Raw genomic sequence first — 23,060 nt, 5'->3', positions numbered from 1 at the left:
AGGATCATTCAATAGTATCAGAAGAGAAAAGAAAAGTATGTTTTGTTTTGTTTTTTTTCTTCAAGATCTGTTCACATGTACTTTAGCAAGAGTGAGTACACAGCGTTAAAAAATGGTACTTAGTGTAGTGAGGAAGGCGAAAAGCAAAGAGAGCATATGAAGGTAATATTGAAGAAGGCGCAGTTTTGAAGTGGTGAAAGGCAAAGGCATGAGTGCAAGCGTAATAAAAGGTAATAGGAGAGATGTCGAGCAGGCGGAGGACTTGGCTGGAGCAGGAAAAGGCAAAAGGGGAAACGCGAGTGCACGTCTGAAACTTCTTCACTGTCAGTGAATCCTAATTCTTAAGACTAACTAAGAAGAATAAATCTATGTATGAATGTCGTTTTGAGCACATCTCCTCTTTCTACTGATCAATTCTTCCACCTAGTGGATAGATGATAGTATTGCAGCTTGTCTCGTCACCTGTTGTGTGTTTTGTGTGCTCCAGAACCTGCGTCCTGTTGGAGTACTGTACGTAAAACACACAAACACTGGAGTGAACACAGCTGCTGAACATCTCTATATTCATAACTTCTTCCTGTTATCTCATATCTGTCTCCCTTCATCTGTGTAGGAACGGTGTACAGATGTATGAGTATGTCACTCCTGCTCCTCCACCTAACACCTCCACTCCAAACTAAGTTTGCTCGGCTGCTTTGGTTCACTGATCTGCAAGTATCTGTCATTTGTTTGCAGATGTCTGCAGGAATTATTGTAATGATCCATTAATGGTGCCTGATTTCATTCAGTTTTACAGCTTGTCTCGTGTTTTTGAACTGCTTCCCTCACAGTTGTACACAGTGCTAACATGTGCTCTTACTCTGTGTTTTATTCCTGAAGAAAAAGAAAGTGCCCAGCCCAGCAGGATGAAGATGGGCCATACGTCAAGAAGCCGCCAAATGCCTTCATGCTCTATCTCAAAGAGCAGAGGCCAAAGGTCATTGCTGAACTCAACATCCCTGGAAATGCAGCCGTAAATGCAGTGGTGGGACAGAGAGTAAGTGTGTAACTCTACGTCTATTGCAGCATAACTAAGGGAGGATTCAGGGTCACCTGGTCCAGCCCTAACTATATGCTTTAGCAAAAAGGAAAGTTTTAAGCCTAATCTTAAAAGTAGAGATAGTGTCTGTCTCCTGAATCCAAACTGGAAGCTGGTTCCACAGAAGAGGGGCCTGAAAACTGAAGGCTCTCCCTCCCATTCTACTTTTAAATACTCTAGGAACAACAAGTAGGCCTGCAGAGCGAGAGCGAAGTGCTCTAATAGGGTGATATGGTACTACAAGGTCATTAAGATAAGATGGGGCCTGATTATTTAAGACCTTGTATGTGAGGAGCAGGATTTTGAATTCAATTCTGGATTTAACAGGAGAAATCTGCTCTCTCTTTCTAGTCCCTGTCAGGACTCTTGCTGCAGCATTTTGGATTAGCTGAAGGCTTTTCAGTGAGTTTTTTGGACATCCTGATAATAATGAATTACAGTCGTCCAGCCTGGAAGTAATAAATGGTAAATGCCCTGTATTTATATAGCGCTTTACTAGTCCCTAAGGACCCCAAAGCGCTTTACATATCCAGTCATCCACCCATTCACACACACATTCACACAATAAATGCATGAACTAGTTTTTCAGCGTCACTCTGAGACAGGATATTTCTAATTTTAGAGATGTTGCGCAAATGGAAGAACGCAGTCTTACATATTTGTTTAATATGTGCGTTGAAGGACATGTCCTGGTCAAACATGACTCCAAGGTTCCTCACAGCGTTACTGGAGGCCAAGGTAATGCCATCCAGAGTAAGAATCTGGTTAGATACCATATTTCTAAACTTTTCAGGGACGAGTACAATAACCTCAGTTTGATCTGAATTAAGAAGCAGAAAGTTAGCGGCCATCCAGGTCTTTAAGTCTTTAAGACATTCCTGCAGTGTAACTCATTGGTGTGTGTTATCTGGCTTCATGGACAGATAGAGCTGGGTGTCATCTGCATAGCAGTGAAAATTTATGCTATGTCTTCTAATGATGCTGCCTAGGGGAAACATGTATAATGTAAACAGAATTGGTCCTAGCACTGAACCCTGTGGAACTCCATAATTAACCTCAGTGTGTGAAGAGGACTCTCCATTTACATGCACAAATTGGAGTCTATTAGATAGATATGTCACAAACCAAACTGTACACTGGTAAACTGTTACAATAAAAAAAGACCGTAATTTTCTTTACTCTTCTTTATTTATGTAACTTTTGTTTTCACTGGCAATTTAGTATTAGGTTAGGACAAAAAACAAATTAGGAAGGTTAAAGACAGAACATTACTAGATTGTGGTTTTAATTAAAATGTAGCCTTTGACAATGCTGAACACATGAGAAGCTACTTTAAGGCATATCACCCAATTTGTAATATTGCTAAACATTTCTTAAGGCAGACGAGTCATGCTGGCTGGGTCAGTGTCATTTTTGTTGTAATTGATGTCTGGTTTGTTCTGTTCCCTAGTGATGGGTAGGGATGGGTACCAGTATCCGGTGTTCTGACATAATCCTTGAAATAGTAATAACACAGTATCCTCAGCAAAGATGAATTAAACAAGTTTTATTTTAATGGAAGTTTACTTCAAGTCTTCAGATTTTTACTGTCTTTTATTTGATTACTTTAAAGTATATGATTACATTAGAGTAATTAAATAAAGACAGTTTTGATGGAGCTCCTGAGCCAGCCCAAGCTCTCTATGAAGACGAGGAAAAACTCCCCTGGGGGGGCCAGACTGACGGGAAGAAACCTCGGGAAAGCCCATTCAAAGAGAGATCCCCTTTCCTGGGATGGCTGGGGGGGGGTTACAGGAATTCCAAAACACTGAAATTTAAAGTGGGCCAATTTAAAAAAAATTATTTCCTGAAAAAAAGAAAGGTAATTCATACATCACACATAAATGATAACGTCTGAATTGTGTGTGTTTGTGTGTGTGTGTGTGATAGGCTTATCTCAGCCAAGTGTGATGCTGTAGCTCCTCCAGCGTCGGCCGCGTCTCCGGGACTTTGGTTAAACACGCGTCCAAGAAATCCCGGCAGTCTGGAAAGAAAGGAAAGAGAAAAAACATGAAGATGATAGTTCCAGTGGTCCAAGCCATCAGTCAGTCTTGAAGTGTGACGTTTTCTTACTTTTGGACAGATGTCTTTTGAATTTCAGGCGCTTTTTGAGGAAGCTCGTGGTGTTAAAGTCCCCGGCATGAAGCGCTTCGTACAGAACCACTCCCATTTGCCATACCGTGGTGGGTCCACACCTGTAGCAACTGCGCCCGTACCACTCGGGAGGGGAGTAAATTTCTGTACCTAATAAACAGACACAATTGCAATTTCTTCTAAAACAAAAGGCGAAAATTGTGACATCTGTGAAGAGCAAGAGCAGAATATGTTACCATAGAAGACGCGGTACTGCGACTGCTCCTTAACAAAGCAGCTCAGTCCAAAGTCGATGATACGAACGGTACATCTGAGCCGGTCTCAATTAGAATGTTCTCACTCTTGATGTCCCGGTGAAAGATGTGTTTATCCTCCAGGTGCTTCGCAGCATCAACCAGCTGCTTCAGAATGACCTGGAAATAGAGCAGGGCGATATGACCAAAAATATTTATCACGATATACATTTGAAAAGTTGTGATAACGATATAACTGACGATATAACTGACACTAGACAAAATACTTTACAACGCCACAACTTTATTAGTGCAAAAAACCCCATAAATGTATTTTCACTTAAACAAGCAGCTGTTTTTTTATGTGCATTAAAGTTATATAAAAATGTAACAGTGCAAATGCAAATTCCTCGCTGACAGTTTAACCAAAAGGCATTTCCAGTGGAAATTGGCCGACATATCCTCAGCATAACCATGTAAAATATCCACAAAGCTTAAAAAGAGGTTATACACACACAATACGGTAATATCACGTTGAGGTGCAGTACGTATCACTCCGCGAGGCGCCTGCCTACGATAGCCGTAATGCTCCGACAATCCATCGAGCGGTGCGGCTTTGTAGCTTAGCAAAGTCGCCGTGTACATAAAATCGTTTTGAGGTCAGTAAACACAACCAGAATTCATACATAAGGCACACGGGATTATAAGGGGCACTGTCGAGTTTCAGAAAAATCAAAGGATTGATTTTAAGTGTGCCGTATTTTCCAAACAACACGGTAATAACGGCGGCCCGCTAGCATGCGCTACCAAAAATCGTGCTTTGTTGTGTATCTGACGGACGAAAGCTAAACCAGTTCCACACCACTAAAGTTGCAGCATTTTTACAAACCAGTTCTGGTTCATCCGTTTCATTCAACGATCCACTTTTGCTCTTCTCTTTCTGCGTCACCGCCATCTGCGTATGTAAACATAGGCACTGCGCATGCGCGTTTTACCTATTCTAGCGCGATATTTCATTTTCCTATCGTTGCCCAAAATTACACCGGTATTACCGTGAATGGTATGATATAGCCCAGCCCTACCTGGAAACGATGAAAAAGACAATAATCAATCAATGGGTTAATGTTTCTCTAATACTCTGTGCTTTGATTGAATGATGTACAGTCTAAGACTCTTCTAAGGCAAGTCAACTTGCCTTGGCCTTGTCCTCTGGCAAAAATCCTCCATTTTCTTCTATGTATTTATCCAGGTCCACAGCGGGGACAGGTCTCTCCATCACCAGGATCAGCTCTCTGCCAAAGTCAAACCACTCCAACAGAGACACTGGGGCTGATGTTTCCACTGATCCATCTGCTTCAGCTGCAAGCTTCAGCATGATGGCAACTTCCACTGACACATTCTTCCCGTTATCATCCTGAAATATTTCAACAAAGTGGATGATGAGGCACAGACGTTCCACAGGTGAACGCTGCATGCAATCCACTAATGTAAAAACAATTCAAGTCTTGCACATTTACCTTCACTTTGCAGTACACTTTCCCCTTTGGGATGTGTTTGATGGCCACCTAAAAGACACAGGGCATTGATGAGCATTTCCTCAGTATGACATCATTAAAGGTGTAAAACAGCATACATCTCAGCTTACGATATTATCCCTTATCTGCATTACTGCCTGTCTTACTACCACCATCTGAACACTTACTGGTAAATGATCCTTTATGCGGTAGCCAGCAAACACTGCTCCACAGCCTCCTTCTCCAAGCCGGTGCTCCTCCACGTATCTTGCTTGGAAGTCACCTAAACAGACAAACACAAATTGGGTTTTACTACAGCTGTCACACAAATTACTCTCTGCTGTACCCTAAATGTTCATTTTGCTCTTCACCTGAATATAAGTACCTGGGTATGTGTCAGCCAGTCTTACAGGACTAACACAACCATTCACACTCGCATTTCTGCATTCACACCTATGGGCAATTTAGTGTTTCCAATTAACCTGTCACCACTAACTGCATGTCTTAAAATGCAGTTAGTGGTGATGTCATTAAAATGAATGCAACTTGTCTGCGTTGTTAACTATCCCCAAACACGGCACCTGCTTCCTGAAATGCTCAGAGTAGCTCATCTGCAACCAGTAACCAGCCGTGCTCAAAGTCTTTTAAACGACTTTCCTCCCCATTCTGATGCTCTGTTTGAAATGTTGAGTTGCATTCATAATCAAGCTGTTAGCTGTGTGCCCAGCTTAACCTAGCTACACATGTCTGTAGACATTGACCAGGGGTCAGCCTCATTATATCCGAGCTCTGCTGACAAAGCTGAAAGAGACGCAGCCTGTGACTTGAAATATGTGTCCAGCATAAACATGCAGGAGCGCTTTGGACAAACTTGATGAGCACTGTAAATAAGAAGTCCCACGTGAACTCGGGTTTCAGTCCAGTTTATTCCTGATTTGTGCTCACACAGCCATTTTAGAGTGTTGCATCATTAATGTGATGAGGCTTCACTTTGATAGCGTTAGGTGGACATCTGGTGAAACATACAGAGTTGTCATACTGAATCACTACTTACTGTTTTCCATTGAATTTAACGTACACAGCAAAGAGAAAAAAGCTTCATCGTGGACTCTCTTTGCAGTTTCACTTTGCAGAATCGCTGAATTTTCTATACATCATCTATATTAACTCAACTAGTGATCGGGGCATTTGTAGGCCTTTATTTCTTATTTCATCTGTTTGATCAGTACAAGTGTTCATTTTTAGTGTGAAACAGCTACTACATGTACTCTGAAATGTGCCACGTTAAAGTTAGTGCAGTATAGTGTTCACACATAGTCAACATGTTTCAGAAAAAAGCAATCTGCTGCTTTAGTTCACCAACTGGGCTTTTATTGTGAAACTCAAAGGATAACAAAGCCAGGTGTCATCCTCTTTCAATAATTTCAGATCAGGATCTTATGTTTAGGTCTAATGCATATTATCTGACAGACAAGTCTTTGTTTTATTTTGATTTTTACAAACAAGAGTGAATTTAAAAAATGAGCCAAAATGAACAAAGGAACATAAATTATGTTAGGAAAAGTCAACATACGTTGGTCTATTTTTTCTCCCTCGTGCTTCAGGGTTAACGTTCTCCTAACATCCCCACCATTCTCCCAAACTAATGAGAGGCTTTCTTGAGTGTAATTTATGATTTTATTGAATGTACTTGTTTTTGTAATGTGCGTTTGTGCAGATATTACAAGCGGCTGCAAACCCTTGTCAAAGACCCTCGACACGACTGCGTGCTGTTTGCCAATGAATTTCAGAAGTACTCTTACTGTCCACGAGAGAAGGGCGAGAGCCAGGAAAAATGGCAGACCAGGTCAGTGCTCATTATTTACCACACTCACTGAAGTGTACAGTCAAGTTGCTGCAGCACATGTAGCATAGAAATAGAGTCTATAGAGTCTTTTCCTTTCTCATTTTTTCCTCTTTGTCATGTTTTTTCTTCTACTTATACTTCTTTGACTTCATTTTGTTTTTCTGGGTCAAAGTGTGACGTTACATGTTTCACTAGGTGAAATTTGTAAATCTCATTAATTATAATGGAGATTATGCTAATAAAACATATTCAGTTCTTCAGTAAAGATGAAATACTTGCACCATGGGAAGTCCCCAATCTTGCCTATTGCAGCGTAACTAAGGGAGGATTCAGGGTCACTCAATCCAGCCCTAACTATAAATCAAAAAGGAAAGTTTTAATCCTAATCTTAATAGTGAGAGGGCGTCAGTCTCCCGTGTGCAAATAGGAAGCTGGTTCTACAAAAAAGGGCATGAAGGCTGATGCTCTGCCTCCCATTCTACTTTTGTAAACCCCACAAATAAGCCCGCAGCCTGAGAGTAAAGTGGGTGTGTAAAAGGGGTTTGATTATTCAAGACTTTTCTGTGTAAGAAGATTTTAAATTAAATTCTGGATTTAACAGGGAAGCCAGTATGGGAGAAATATGTTCTTTTGTTCTTGGACTGGATTAACTGAAGGTTTTTCAAATGATGCTTTTAGGACATCCTGATAATCATCCAATCACACAAAATGTCTTTGACTGCACCTGCTGACTACTTCTGCTCAGCAACTCTTGAAAGGAAATTGTGTTTCTAAAAATGTTAAGTCTCTGGGTTTAAAAAATATTTTGTGAAAGTGACATAAATGTATAGTTCACACGTGTGCAAAATTCATCTGGGAGATTTAAAAATGTAAACATTACATTTGAACTTTCTTTCAAATTGTGCAACAGGCCAGCGGTGCAGATGCATATGGCACTTAGAGCACACGTACTGGCTAAGATGTCAATCGAGCATTCATAGTGTTTTGTCCCAATAGGGGTTCAATGGGTAAAGGGGTCATTTTAACATTTTCAAAAATGTTTTTCCTCCACTTCAGGTAGAAAACAAGTGCAGGAACAAAGAAGTCAGGAGGACTTGTGAATGGCAGCTTAAAAGTGATTAATATTTATACCAGTTTAATAGAGAAAAGCACCAAAAGGATTTAATGAGTGTTTTTAATAATAGAGACTTGGTTGTAATGTTAATCACGATCTGACAAACTTTTATGTTGTGCCAACAAATGAAGCTAGAAGTGCAGTGTGTTCTCATGAAATGTGTTTATTATATAGATAAGGCACTCAATTATTTATTTTTTATATTCTTTCTGTGGAAGCACCATTTGAATTACAAGTAGTGTGAAATCATAACTTCCACCTACAAAACAGCAAAAACTTAGTGGGATATGTTAAAGATTATTGCTTTAGCGGGCAATTTGCTTTCATGCATCTTATGCTAAACTTGTGAGTTCATTTAATGTGTGTGTGTGTGTGTGTGTGTGTGTGTGTGTGTGTACTCAGCTGCAGTGTGGTACTACAACCACCTGGCAGGAATGATGAATATAGTGATGATCACTGAGGATCCTGAGGCCGTAGCTCAGTTCAGCAGCCTGACGTCTGGAGTGTACGTCATCTCCGTCCAGGTATATGAAATACCTTTATAATACCATCTACTCTATATCGGCTTCTTATATGTAGCCACCTTACAGGGATTTATCATCATGCATTTAGAGAAACACGTGGTTTGAACACCTAAAACTGAAAGTCAGCTCTTTGTGTTAAAGTCGTTGTGTTGGAGCCTATATGATGGAACAGTTGGTTGGTCTGTATTATTTCACTAATCTTCAGTGGGACTATTGTAGCATGTAGCAGGCATGGGTTTTTGAAACACTTACATTTTTGGCAGCAGTATTAGAACAGTCTCACTTAGAAGTGAAATTGGTGGTTGTTGTCAAACTTTCGGTCATTACACATGATTTCTTGGTTAAGTGACAAAATGTAAATATATGTGGCATTTAGTCTGTTTACATACGGAGAGCTGCACTTTGTTTTTCAATTCATGTCAGCCTAGCAAGCATGCTGTGGTTGTATAAAACACAGTGACAATGAGTCAGAAAACTATTAAACTAGTATGTAAATGAGAATTTCGCTAAAGGTGAAGGTCACAGCCTTGTTTGTAATTGCACTGATTGATCCGAGCTCTGTCAGAAAAAAACAGTTACACTTTTTACCTATTTGTCGATACACTGGTATCGCCATTTAAAATGGTCAATAAATGACAGTTAAAGTAAAGAAGAGAGGTTAGAAACAGCCTTTAGCCATGTTATGGGTATTGATATTATATGTTTGGCTTCACAGGTACTCTGCATCTTCCCTCTTGGCAACGTGTTTGGAACGCCGCAAACACGAGTCGGTCAGAGAGTAAACTCATTGCTCAATAAGGACTGATATCAAGTCTGATGTTTATTTAAAGGAAAAAGAGCAGTACATGCTAGTAGCCGTGAAATTAATATTACATCGCTTTCTATTGTGATACATTTTTGATACATTGCTGCCAGATTTGTATATTTTTATCCAAACATACGTACCCGGGTATTTTTGAAAACGCAGATTTTTCTATGTGTTTGCGCCTTTCGTCCACACGTAAACGGCGTTTTCGGTCACTGAAAACAGAGATTTTCAACCAGAATTGGTAGAATTCATTTAAATTGGTTGGTTTCCTAAAACGGTCGTGGCGTTTAAGCACGGTCCAACAATTAACAACAGGGTTGAGGTTGTTGCTTTGGGAAGCCCATTCCAAAAACTCGCTTTATTTATTCTGAAACCAGTTCTTATATCTATTTAACTATTATTGTAATACTAATACTGAGGACGTCTAACTGTATCAAAAGGTTTAAGCATCTGGCTGTTGATTTGAGGTGAATTTGAAAGATTTTACTCTATTTCTCTTTCTCGAACCTGATAAGGTTAAGTGGAAGAGGATCCAAAACTTAGGCCCTTGAAGGGATGTTACTGGAGCTAAGAAGGCCAACTGAAGTAATTTATTTCTTGACCTGTGTGTTTTTCCTTTGCCAGGATTATTTGCAAAGCTTCTGGTCAGATCTGCAGGCAGCCCATGAACTGTTTAGCTCCATTTCTCAGGCACAACAAGAGACAGAGGGCGACGATGGGGAGAAAGAGTTTCCCGAACATCTTCCCGCTGAAGTCCTGGAGGCTGGTATAAAGTCTGAACGTTACATTCAGGTAAAAATGTACCAACCTGTTGTTGGGTCTAACGCTCAAACCCCGCTGACTCAGCGCTTTCTTTTACTTGCTGCAAGGGGAGAAGGTCTTCATCTGATCTTAGCCCAACTCCAGCCTTCCCTCAAAGCCCTTTTATTAACTTCAGTGGTCACACAAACATCAACATTAATGATGCGACAGATAAGACACGCACATGTGAACGTGTGTCTCTGCAAGAGTGAACATGTGATGTGTGTGTATGTGAATGTGTCTCTGTGAGCATGTGATGTGATCAGTGATGTGTGTGTGTAGAAAACAGAGGTGAGCATTCATGCTAAAGATCTGATCATCTTGTGCAATGACAAACATATTGATCCACAATTCTCTAACTCCTGTTTTAAGTATACCGGATCTCTCTTTAAAACACGAGTTTAAAACAACTGCAGGAACAACGTTTAAATATTTTAGTAGCTTTAAGCCTGTTCATTTTTCAGAGAAACTGCAGGTACCTTTAATACATATACTAATCTATACTAACGAAATACACTGATGAGTGTAGGGAGTGTGCTGAGGAGGTAGGAGTATTTGAGGGGCTGACGAATAAAGAAAATGAGATGAAGAGCAGGACTGTTATTGAATGAAGAAGATATGAACTGTCTCTAAGTTTTCTTGCAGTTTAATTTTAAAGGAGAGAGACAGAAAAAACACATCATTATTATTATTATTATTATTTTAAAAAGTCATAAAGGGATTGGCAAGTTACTTTCAGTGAGTCCCCAAGCAAAACATGGCTTAGTATTTGGGGTAGAGACCTTTGTTGCCAGTGGTAAGACTTTTCTTGGTATCAAGTGGAGTAGTCAGAGGGTGACGATGGGGAGAAAGAGTTTCCTGAGGCAGATGGACATCTGCGTCTAAAGGTCAAAGGTCACTCTTTCGAGGATGCCAATGTTCACATTTTGGACAGAGAGGACAGATGGTTTGAAAGAGGAGTGAAAGAAGCCATCTATGTCCACTGTGAGCGACCATCTTTGAACAGAGGCGGGGCTTACGACACCAACTCTCTGCCATCTATAATCCAGTTTTGAGATCCCTTCCCAGACGCCTTAACGCCCACTCACATCCTGGGCCATCTGACCTCAGGAATTCGCATGATAAGGTGGGGCCAGGTTTCACAATGAACACACCCGAAACTCTGGCTGATTGGGACCCACACCCAGTTTCACACCTTGGCTCAGGCGATTAGAGGATCATCAGGGGGTCCTTTTGTCCCTCTGTGGGGGGATACTCCCTCTAGGTTTATATCTGGGACTCTCCACCATTTGACCTTAGAACTGAAGAAGCTTCTCGGATGAGAGGTGAAACGTCTTCAAGCAACTTAAAGAAGTCCAGACGCTTTTCTTTGCAAGCTCCTTTGACTACGATGACCTGGATGACTGAGAACCTTCACAGACAGTTTTTGGTTGATATTCTATCGCTCTCCATTAAATGAAACTAACATTAAAGAAATAACATGAATAATTGTTCTTTCTTTGTAACTGAGGAAACCTACAAATTCAGCAGTGATAATTATTTCCCCAACTGTACCTGAGCAGGTATGGAGATGTCACAAAGAGAAGGCAGTGGAGTTTTTCACCAGATTGTTTAACACAACCTCAGTGGCAGAAGAGTAAATGTCTTGTTTCATTCCTTTTTACTAGGGTACACTGAATGTTAACAAGCATCGGGCACAGAACGAGGCTTTCGTCAGGCCGAAGAACTTCTCAACCAAGAGCACAGGTGAAAACGCCTTACATTTTCAAAACAGGTGGAACAGACACATTAAACTTATATTTGCTAGACGTTTCTGATCTCTTCTCCCGACTTTGACCCCCCCTATCCATCTTAGATCTGACTTGGGATGTGCTTGTGTATGGTCGAAAAAATCGAAACAGAGCGGTGCATGGGGACGAGGTTGTGGTGGAGTTGTTGCCCAAGAACGAGTGGAGAGGGAGGGACACAGCCCTGACTGATGGGGATGAAAAAACTGGAGAGGACAATGAGAGTACACCTCTGCCAACAGGTGGGAATGTTTGTACTCCATTCATTCACATTTGATTTATTTTTGTATTTAATGATATTTTGTGTATTATATTTTCTGTCTGATTTGCCTAAAATATGTTCAGGATATCTCACAAATAAGTAATGAAAACAATGAAGCATCTTGATCGAACCACATGAATGGTTCGATCCGTGGCTCCCCGAGTCTGCAAGCCGAGTATCTTTGGGAAAGATACTAACCCCAAGTTGCTCTCCGATGCATCCATTGGAGTATAGTGAGTGTGAATGTTGCTTAGTAAGCACTTAAACGCATAGAAGGAAGTGCTTGTGTGAATGGGGTGATTGGGTGAGAGTAGAAAAGAGCTGTATAAGAATTAGTCCATTCACCATTCTTGTTTATATCACCTGCATGAAGCAACATTATAAGAACATATTTGGGTGAAATAACATTTGGAAGCTATTTTCTGTACAGGCATTCACAATTAAACTTTTTTTTAAAGTTGCTACTGATTTTTATTACAGTTCTGGTGTAATTTGGCACAACTGAACCTCTTCTCCATGGTTCCATTCGTCAGGGAATAGCTTCTTGACAGCCACATTTCCAGAGATTCAAATAACGATGAAGTTTCGTCGAACAACTCAAGGGCCAAATGCATCTCTCAGGTTCTGTGTCACGTCTTTGCTGGTTTTTCCTGCTTTTTAATGACATGGCAGATATTGTTCATCTTCTGTAGAATTTTTTTTACGTCTGACACCTTTTCTTTCGTCCAATACAAAAGAAAGTTTTAAGTCTAGGAGACACAAATGGCAGGGAACGCATCCTGAGCTTCCACTAACATACAGTTCCCTTTACCAAACACAACAGAACAGAGACAGACGGGGCCCCATAAGTTTGCCAGTGTAACCTCGCAAATGACAAAAGAGAGAAAGAAAGAAAAACACTAATTAATTAAGCACACAACTCAGGGCCCAGTATTCAAAAGGCGAGGAACACTCCTGCAACTATACACGTGGACTCGCACAAATAATCAATAATCTTTTCAGCTGTGGCAGACCTAGAACAGGGAGGGATAGTTCAGGTGCAAAAATACTGTTTTAGCTTGTCACACTTTTAATTTGGCTAATGGGAACACCCTGTGTTTTTACATAAAAAATATGCAACACATAAAATACATTTTAATCTAACTGGAGGCAATTGACCATTGTTAACCCTTCTTATTGTTATTATTTTTACACACGAGGTCCTAAGGACAAAAAACTTCCCCCCCCTGCGGGCGGTCAATCCTTCAAGCTCAGGTCCTCTACCAGAGGCCTGGGAGCTTGAGGGTCCTGCGCAGCATCTCTGCTGTTCCCAGGACTGCGCTCTTCTGGACAGAGATCTCAGATGTTGTTCCCGGGATCTGCTGGAACCACTCGCCTAGCTTGGGAGTCACCGCACCGAGTGCTCAGGTTACCACGGGGACCACTGTTACCGTCACCTCCACATCTTCTCAAGCTCTTCTCTGAGCCCTTGGTACTCTAGCTTCTCATGTTCCTTCGTCCTGATGTTCCTGATGATTGCTAAATCTGTCACTACAGCCGTCTTCCTCTGCTTGTTCACCACCACTATGTCCGATTAGCCATCACCATTTTGTCCGTCTGTATCTGGAAGCCCCGAAGCATCTTAGCTCGGTCATTCTCCATCACACTAAGGGGCGTCTCCCGTTTTGACCTCGGGACTTCCAGGCCATACTCGGCACAGATATTCCCTTTATACTATGCCGGCCACTTGGTTATGGCGTTCCATGTATGTCTGCTAGCATCTTGCACCCTGTTGTTATGTGCTGGATTGTCTCAGGGGCATCTTTACGCTTGTATCTGGGGTCTTGACTGACTGGTCTGGTAGACCCCAGCCTCTATGGATCTTGTACTTATGGCTTCATGTGCTGCCATTATTAGTGCCTCTGTGCTCTATTTCAGTCCAGTCCAGCCACTGGTAGGATTTCTGGATGTGAGCTAGTTCTTTTATCTGTTGGTGGTACTGTGCAGGATCCTGTCCTTCCATGATGGTTCCTCTTCTTGCTCCTCTTTCTTGGGTTTCTGGTGCCTGAGGTATTCACTAAGCACACCTGAAGCCCCTACCAGTCAAAAGTGTGGACACGCCTTTTTTTTAGTGGTTTTTCTGTCATGGCCTGGTACTTCTACATAGTAGATTCTCACTGAAGGCATCAAAACTATGAATGAACACATATGTAATTATGTAGTACATATGTATATACCAGCTCCCCCCCAGTGCTGCGTTCTTTCTCCTCTGCTCTTCTCCCTGTACACCAACTGCTGCACCTCCACCCACCAGTCTGTCAAGCTAATCAAGTTTGCAGATGACACCACCGCTATTGGACTCATCTCGGACGGGGACGAGTCTGCCTACAGGAGGGAGGTTGAACGTCTGGTGTCCTGGTGCAGCCACAACAACCTGGTGCTGAATGCCCAGAAGACAGTGGAGATTATTGTGGGCTTCAGGAAGCACACAGCCCCACTCCCCCCCATCATCCTGACTGACACCCCCATCACCTCTGTGGACTCATTCCGCTTCCTGGGTACCACCATCACCCAGGACCTGAAGTGGGAGCCTCCGTCACCTCCGTCATAAAGAAGGCTCAGCAGAGGATGTGCTTCCTGAGGCAGCTGAAGAAATTCAACCTGCCAACACGGACGATGATGCAATTCTACACCGCAATCATCGAGTCCATCCTCACTTACTCCATAAATGTCTCTCTGTACTGATGTCTGACATTTAACCCCACAGGTCGTATTGTAGGGATCCTGCAGAGGAACTGGAGAGACTACGTGGTAACTTTCCCCACTAGGGATGGGATTCAGTCCCAGAGCAGGAATTCCCAGCGGATACTGACCATACCTTGGGACCAGCGTATTCCTAAAATCCGCATCAGTACTCAACAGGCTGAAGCTCTGCAGGTCTGACTTGACTTACATCTATAGGTTGATTTTATTTTCATGATGTACATTATGGCTTAGTCACATGAGTAAAAATAGGACGGCACCTGCCTTGTAACAAAGAAAAAACGCTGCTTTTCCAGTGATTGCAGTGAATATTTTGCATTCAGCGTTCAATTACAAGTAGTTACGGCAACCAACTGGTCGATCAAAGGTTGAGAATACAACACTGTCAACCTCTGGATGAACGCTTTCAAGGTGATTGCCTTGAAAAGCAGGACTCTATCTCCAGACCATCTTATCACCATTTGATTGGTGTTTTGCACCCTTTAAATAAAAGTAACTGACTGAGAGTAGTTGCAGAATTAGTCCCCGTCTTCCAAAGAAGCATTTCAAAGCCAACAATATTGCAAATTCATTGCACATAGCAACACCGATCTTGTTTGCGCTCCAGTCTCTAGTGTTACTATAGCATTATGCTTTTGTCTCATAGTGTGACCAGTGTTTACTAAGTGCTGTCTCATTTCTATCCCTGTCTTCTCATCCTCACCTAGGACCACAGAGTTGTGGTGCGCATTGATTCATGGGAAAGCACGTCATTCTATCCCAACGGCCATAGTGTACGGGTTTTGGGTCGAGCTGGAGAGCTTGAGACTGAGGTCCAGACCATCCTCCTAGAGAACTGCATCCATATTCTTCCTTTCTCAGACGCACAGGTGAGAGCACCTACGTTAGAGATAAATTCAAGTTTTTACATCTCTAAAAGGCAAATTCCACAAGCCTATATAGTATGTTTCACCTTTCGTATTTAGCTGTTGTGAACCCATCAGCAATTATTGTGAATATAAATATGATAAAATGTGATTTTTTTTTTTGATGTCTATAAATTGCAATTAAACAGTTAAATTCAACCATAATTGACGCAAATGGTGGCAAATACCCATCTACACAGTTTGGAAATACTTTGGTGAGTAATTTGCTTCATCCTGTGTGATAAAACTTGCAGGATTCTAGTAAGTTAAGTAATTTCAGAAAATATGTTTTTGTTACTAATTCCCAGCTCTGGTTGTACTTTGGATGTAGGTTTTTGATTGTTAAGGATTAATAAGCTTCAGAATTGTCCAAAAACAGCTGGACATTATTAAAACATTATTACCAAATCACCAAGCAGTGAAAGAACCCTAGCAGCTCCATATACCAAAAGCTTGGGGAAAAAAAGAGTCTGGACTTTTTCTTGAAGATGTTTCACCTCTCATCTGAGAGGTTTCTTCAGTTCTAGGAGAAACTGGTGCAGAGTCCCAGATTTTAAGCCCTATGGGAGTGTCCCCCAGGAGAGATGGACCCCCTAATGATCCTCTACCTAATCACACGAGCCAAGGTGTGAAAATGGGTGTGGGTCACAATCAGCCAAGTATTCGGGTGAACCCACTGTGAATCCTAGCCCCAGCCTATCATGTGATTTCCTGAGGTCAGATGGCCCAGGATGTGAGTGGAAGCGTCTGGGAAGGGATCTCAAAACTGGATTATAGATGGCAGACAGTTGGTGTCGTAAGCCGCTGCCTCTGTTCAAAGATGGTCGCTCACAGTGGACATAGATGCCTCTTTTACTTCTCTTTCAAACTATGTCTTCTGACAGCTGAGTCTTGTCTCATTTTAAGAGCTTCCTTTACATGTGTGTGTTCCCTCTTTTTTCCTTCAGGCTTAGAGGGAACATGTTCTGCCCGGTGGTGTAGGGTCCTGATTACTCAAAGTTTGTGTTCCAGAGGGTGATGGGAGTCAAACAGGAGGTACTGGTCCATGTGTGTGGGCTTCCAGTAAACTTCATGTTGAGGTTTCCGTTCTCTTTAATGCGCACGGCAAAGTCCAGGAATGGCATACTGTTATCCTTTGTGTCTTCCCTGGTGAACTTTGTTTTTATCCACAGCGTTGATGTAAACAGTGAAGGATTCTACTTCCTGGGTTTTGATTTTGACCCATGTGTCATCAACATATCTGTACCAGTGGTTAGGTACTGTCCCTTTAAAAGAGCCAACAGCCTTTCTTTCCACCAGTTACTCCTAGACCTGAAGAAGCTTCTGACAGGTGAAACGTCTTCAAGGAACTTATAGAAGTTTGGACGCTTTTCTTTCCAAGCTCCTTAGACTACGATGACCTGGATGACGGAGAACCTTCACAGACTTATATGACCAAAAGGTTTGCAAGTTGACAGCTCGGTCCATAATAACCCTTAATGTGGTCACCCTACTGTCAGCTTACTTGGCTAAGCTCTTTCAGGACATTGGCCACCTGCTTGATAAGGGCACCTGTATGCATTTTCCCCTTCTCAACCTCATACCAGTGATACTGAGTGGGGTGAGGGAGGAGTAGCTGTCTCTCATTTTTATAGATCCCATACTGGCCCATCAGGCCATTGATGGCAGAACTAGCTTTTCTGTTCCACTACTGGCCATGACCATTGCCTTTGAACATTGACTTGGCGTGATTTTTTTCTTCCACATCCCAAATGGTCAGCACTCTGGGCGTGGCACACGAGTGGCTGATTTAAAATGAAGCAGGTCTCTCTCTGAGAGTCATTGTGAACATTCAGAATGCTAGATCACTTTCTACATGCTCATTTTATGAAGTATTTGAGAGATTCCTTATCTATACTCTGTTTAGGGATGGGTATCGTTTAGGTTTTATCCGATACCGGTACTTTTGAAACTGTGCGGGTGCTTAAATGGTGCTCTAACCGTTGCTTCCTTCTCTCACCCCAACCGGTCGCAGCAGATGGCCCCGCCCCTCCCTGAGCCTGGTTCTGCTGGAGGTTTCTTCCTGTTAAACAGGAGTTTTTCCTTCCCACTGTTGCCAAAGTGCTGCTCATAGGGGGTCATATGATTGTTGGGTTTTTCTCTGTATCTATGAAGCGCCTTGAGGCGACTTTTGTTGTGATTTGGTGCTATATAAATAAAATTGAATTGAATTGCTTAAAGAATGGAGAACACAAACTTTGTCCAAAAACCTCTTATGTTTTTATTTTTAGCAGTCTCTTTTTTCTGCAAAATGATAACCAAGTTAGCCTTTTCTTTTGATACAACATACCTACTTTGTTTGGAACCGGTGAATAATGGAAAACATGTTTAGCTGTTTGTTTTTTTTGTAAAAAGATAACGGTGTTAGCTTTTTCTGCAGCTACAGGGCATGTATGGTATCACTCTATCAAACAAGAAGACAGTCGCATGTAACTACGACGGTGTTTGCTAGTTCACCTTACATGCATTAATGTAATAACGTGGTTAGCCTACTCAACGTAAATTACACACGAACAACATTAAGCTCCTCACGCAGAGAAGAACGGTTGCTGCTGCATCATCATCCGTCTGCTACACTGGCAGGGCTAGGGGCCAGGACTCTCCTCTTCGGGTTTTTGGGGGATGTTGCTAACTCCAGGTCCAATAACAGGCAACCCACCCGCAGCAGATGTGCTCGGTGTGAAGTCTCGCAGCAAGCTATCAAATACGGCGCATTTCTCTGCTTTTAAAAAAACGCTATAGCGTTGCCAGGTGTTTCATTGGATTCGAGGTGTTACTTCCTTTGCACAGTATCACAGTATCACCTTAAAGCACTTGTTGCTGCTGAGTTTGCATATTTTGCTGTGAAGTACAGCCAGACTTTTGACCGCTTTGCCTTGGACATTTAATCTGTAGCTCTGCTCTCAAAGAACATACGTACCTGGACCCGCCTACTATCCTCGGAAACGTAAAATGATTGGCTAGAATCCAAAGTGTATGACATCTCAAGAAAAAAAAAAAGCCACCCGTATCCGGTATACCCGCACCCAATGTTCCCTCTAATTTTTCATGTGTCTGAGCGAACACAGAAACTCCCTGAGCGATCCCTTGGACCACTGTGAGCAACAGCAGACGTGTGCACTGTGGTGACGCCAGCATTGAATCCATGCAAGTTACATGGTTTATTAAAATAATAAAATTACAGCATTTACATTTATGCTAGACTACTTTTAATTAACTATTTTAGCCCACTTACAATGAAAATTTAAAAAAACAAAACAAAAAAATCTTGTTCATGACCTGTGTAGCATGTTAACACTATTGGAAGTAAAAATAACTTGAACTCCAATTTTGAAAACACAAGTTTCTTTTGTTTTTTTTTCATAAAGCTCTGACTTGTATTATGAGTCTGTGGTCTGGGAGAGAGTCTGTAACTCTGTCTGCAAAATACAGTAAATAATGACCAATGTTGGGTAATTAATTATATAGTTACTTCTTCAAAAAAGTAACTGAGTTATGCAAACAACAAAGTTTTTTGCAGCTGTTTACCTAAAAATGCAGCCAAGGCGTTTTTTTTAAATAAACATTTTAAATTATTTAGAGAACAATCATCAAATTGCATCAAATCTGATGCCACACAAATTATTTGTGCCACTCCAAAAATAATTTCTGTCAACTATGAGATGAAGGAGAACAACAGCCTGATACCTGCAGGCCTGACAGCAGCAGATGTGTCACTGCTGTAACACCTGTAACACTCAGCAGTCGCCTCATTGTTCTGACACACACTAAACGTCGCCACGCCGCTTTGCTCGCTAAAACACCGGTGTCGGCACATAAGGACGCTGTCAGAGCCTGTCAACGACATTGATTAGCTGCGTATATACGAATGTGAATCGCATTACTGGCTGGATCCCATACGGGAGCAGCCAGTCACTGACTAACACTGCAAAACAGACTTGTTAAAGTATTGATTTTAATTTCAATTCAGGTTAGATTTTTTTTTTTTGTGCGCAACGCAGATTTTCTGTGCGCAGAGACCGTGCCAGCAGTGCGCAATTGTGCACACACACAGCTTCGAGGGAACATTGCCGGTACCCATTCCTAACTCTGTTCCACATGTTATGTTTCCTTCAGGATTAGCTAAATAAGAGAGGATTATTTTCCATTTATTAAACTGCATTTAGCTACTCTTTCGTATCACATTTACTTTGGGAATGCACCAATTGGTCCACATCCTGTTTATGCAGGACCCACTTTTAAACGGTAAATTGCTGAAAATGTAGCCATATATAGCGCTTTTCTGTGTCTTGCACTCCTTTGCATAGATTGAAGCATCTGTGTGTTCCTGTTTTGTTGAGTGTATCTGTCTGTGTGGCTGTTGAAGGCTACTGAGAGTGTGACCTTCACAGTTCACCAGAGGACCATCTATTACATTTGTTAGGTTATGCGTTTTTGATATTATTGCATCCTCACTGGCACACTCAGTCCTTAGTGTGGGCTTACCCTGCTCCATACCTTGTTAAGGATAAAGAACTTACAACCTGGAAGTAGATTATATCTCCCATAGTGAGATACAGAGAATGGTTGCTTACCAGGGTAACTCTGGTTTTCTGAAACCCAGGTGATGTTTGGTTTTCACCTCCAAACAATCGCAGTCAGAGATCAGGTGAAAGAGGAAAGAGCAGAGAGCGTCAAAATAAAAGGGAAATTATGGGAGCAAACACCAGAGTTTAACAATTGTTCATCACTAAATACAGTACAGATATTTTAATAAGGAGAGGTTATTTGAAAGAATGAAATTGATTTACTGATGAACAGAATTTAAACAGGTGATTTGCCGTTAGACTCAGATGGCCTATCTCAGCGGAACAGAACCCCGTCTGTGAAAAGGATTAGAGCAGGAGCCCCGAGAGCCTGGAAGCTGGTGGTGGAATGGTTGAATGGAGCATGAGTGATGAGATGAGGCGTGTACAAGGAAGAATAACCGAGGACACAGCATGAATGCTGATTGGCCTGGAGAAGGTGATTGGACTAGACCACTTCAGGAACGCCTTTAGCCACACCTCACCAGGTGTAGACAATCGGCAGTTAAACCTAGGCAACACCTGAAGACAACTGCATTTCCACTGTAAGGAGTGTAAGGGTTGCAATGGGCTGTAACAAAGGACAAGCACAGATGAGTCCACTATCATAGACTGGAACATCATTCATAACTTTTTATGTTATAAAGGGGGTGGCAGTAGAGCTTCTGTGATTGGTCACATCAGAGAGTGCTTGGTTATCAGAGAGTTACCATAGTAACCAAAGGTTTTAAAGATTGCAATATAGCTATTGTTGTCCAGAGGGGCCGATGGTGCGATATGGCAGCCTCGCTTCTGTCAGTCTGCCCCAGGGCAGCTGTGGCTACAACTGTAGCTGCCTCCACCAGTGTGTGAATGTGAGAGTGAATGAATAGTGGCATTGTAAAGCGCTTTGGGTGCCTTGGAAAGCGCTATATAAATCCAATCCATTATTATTATTATTATTATTATCAAATCAACAAAATATTAAAGAATCATTAAATATGTGGAATAGTTCATTCTTTCCTTTTTTCATCAGTGGTTTACACACTGGCTTGCAGGCAAAATGTCACTGGTTCGATTGCAACCGGAGATACAAATCAGGGTTGTGCCTGGAAGGGCATCTGGTATAAAACTCTGCCGTATCAAAAGATGCTGAGCTATCAGGTGTGGTGACCCCTTGTGACAAGGGAGCAACTGAAAGTGAAACACTGTTTTGCTTTGTCTTTGTGTAAAGTGTCCTTGAGTGTTTTGAAAGGCGCTTAATAAAATGTATTATTATTATTATTATTATTAATGTTTTGTATAGAATCATAACAAAATGTGAAAAGTTCAAAAGACTATGCGGCTGCTTAGCTGTGCCTGTCCGTCTGCCATCAGCTGAGAGAGATGCCGGTCAACTCTCTGGAGAAGCCGTGGACGGTAGACCCCTCTGAGGTGGCAGAGCGGCGGGATCTTAGGGACAGTCGCCTGGTGTTCAGCATCGATCCACGCGGCTGTGAAGATGTAGACGACACGCTGTCTGTACACAAGCTCCCCAACAGAAGGCTGGAGCTGGGAGTTCACATTGCTGATGTCACTCACTTTGTCAAAGAGGGTTCGCTCACAGACTTGGAGGCACGTTCAAGGTGAGGAACTGGTTGGAGTGGTTGGGTAGAGTAGGTGGGATATAAAAGGATAAAAGAAAATTACAGCATCTTGCATAAGTGTTCAGAGGAACTTTCAGAAGTACAAAGAGGCAAGAAAGTTGTTGCCTGAATTAATGTTGCATCAGCAGCATGCCTTGTAGCGCAATTATAAATAACACAGAGGGCCACCTTAAATAAGGCTCGTGTCTGATGTGAAGCATTAAGCCTTAAATGTCTATCATTTAATCACATGTAGAAGGACTTCACAGGGTCCATGATGGCTTTGAAAGTATCACTGGCACCAGGAATTGAACCAATGGTCAGCACGTTGTTGGTTCAATCCCTGGTGCCTTCGGGCTTCATGTTAAAGTCACCTTGCACAAAATACTTAACCCCCAAATTTCCCTGGATGCATCCGTTAGTGTGAGTGTGCATGTGAGAGAAAATGCTTAAAGGTATAGACTAACGCGCTGTATGAATATGTGTGCGAATGGACGAATGCTGGTCGTGCTAAAAGGTGGTTGGGGTTCTCACAGTAGAGAACTGCTACACACAGAACACAGTGGTCCATGTTGTTACGAAGAACTTGTGCTCATTTTGAGTACGATGCCATTAACAGGACAGGGGAATGTTTCCGCTGTGGGAAAGCCTGAGTGATTTTCACTGTGGCCTTCATAAACATATATTACTACGGGACATGGCAGCCATACTTGTACACAACATTCAACCAGAAGGTCATGCAGCAAAAAAAGGAAAAATGAGTCCGCTTCCAACTAAATTAGTTTTATTCTACTGAGTGGTAGAAGTAAAGAACAGTGTGTCACACATCATTTGTTTTCAGATCCCCTTTGTACAGTTACGGGTGTCAGGAAAACACCGGAGGTCACATGATGGCATGTGACCTTGAGTACCTGATGTTAATGGTTTGTCTATAATTGGCTTTCAGTGCATCTTATTAATAAAGAGGATGATGATACAAGACAGTTGAACCACAGTAATAGAACAAGAAGATATTCATCTGTGTTTATGTCCAGATATATGCACATGTTCTGATTTATTTATTTATTTTGTGCTGTATTGTACAAATGAATAAAACTGAGTTTAA

General features: G+C 41.8%; 2 protein-coding genes across 3 annotated transcripts in view; one reads left to right on the top strand and one right to left on the bottom strand.

Annotated features, from left to right (window-relative positions):
* The window catches only part of LOC146661770 (DIS3-like exonuclease 1), a 34,780-nt gene that overhangs the window by 2,006 nt on the left and 9,714 nt on the right, over nucleotides 1–23,060 (top strand). The window contains exons 2-11 of one of the 2 annotated variants that reach the window (XM_085418247.1): nucleotides 880–1,036; nucleotides 4,694–4,905; nucleotides 6,676–6,804; nucleotides 8,321–8,442; nucleotides 9,875–10,042; nucleotides 11,719–11,797; nucleotides 11,907–12,080; nucleotides 14,847–15,016; nucleotides 15,550–15,711; nucleotides 21,708–21,955. In XM_085418247.1, coding sequence (XP_085274373.1) covers nucleotides 4,881–4,905; nucleotides 6,676–6,804; nucleotides 8,321–8,442; nucleotides 9,875–10,042; nucleotides 11,719–11,797; nucleotides 11,907–12,080; nucleotides 14,847–15,016; nucleotides 15,550–15,711; nucleotides 21,708–21,955 — 1,277 coding nt within the window. In that variant the 5' untranslated portion in view covers nucleotides 880–1,036; nucleotides 4,694–4,880. Of the gene's footprint in view, nucleotides 1–879; nucleotides 1,037–1,520; nucleotides 1,544–4,693; nucleotides 4,906–6,675; nucleotides 6,805–8,320; nucleotides 8,443–9,874; nucleotides 10,043–11,718; nucleotides 11,798–11,906; nucleotides 12,081–14,846; nucleotides 15,017–15,549; nucleotides 15,712–21,707; nucleotides 21,956–23,060 lie in introns of those variants that run through there. The other variant, XM_085418248.1, reaches the window with a different exon arrangement.
* On the bottom strand, nucleotides 3,010–4,819 carry LOC146661771 (serine/threonine-protein kinase pim-2-like). The gene is made up of 4 exons (XM_085417863.1): nucleotides 4,640–4,819; nucleotides 3,552–3,624; nucleotides 3,191–3,361; nucleotides 3,010–3,101 (listed from the first exon to the last, which is right to left on the bottom strand). Exons 1-4 carry the CDS (start codon nucleotides 4,817–4,819, stop codon nucleotides 3,010–3,012), a joined length of 516 nt encoding a protein of 171 aa, XP_085273989.1.

The sequence above is a fragment of the Rhamphochromis longiceps genome, linkage group LG9, assembly GCF_057381845.1.
Source record: "Rhamphochromis longiceps isolate RC_006_pf linkage group LG9, R_longiceps_female_GT1.1, whole genome shotgun sequence".
Lineage (NCBI taxonomy): Eukaryota > Metazoa > Chordata > Actinopteri > Cichliformes > Cichlidae > Rhamphochromis > Rhamphochromis longiceps.
The sequence above is the reverse complement of the archived record's forward strand: the minus strand, read 5'-3'. Positions and strand labels throughout refer to the sequence as shown.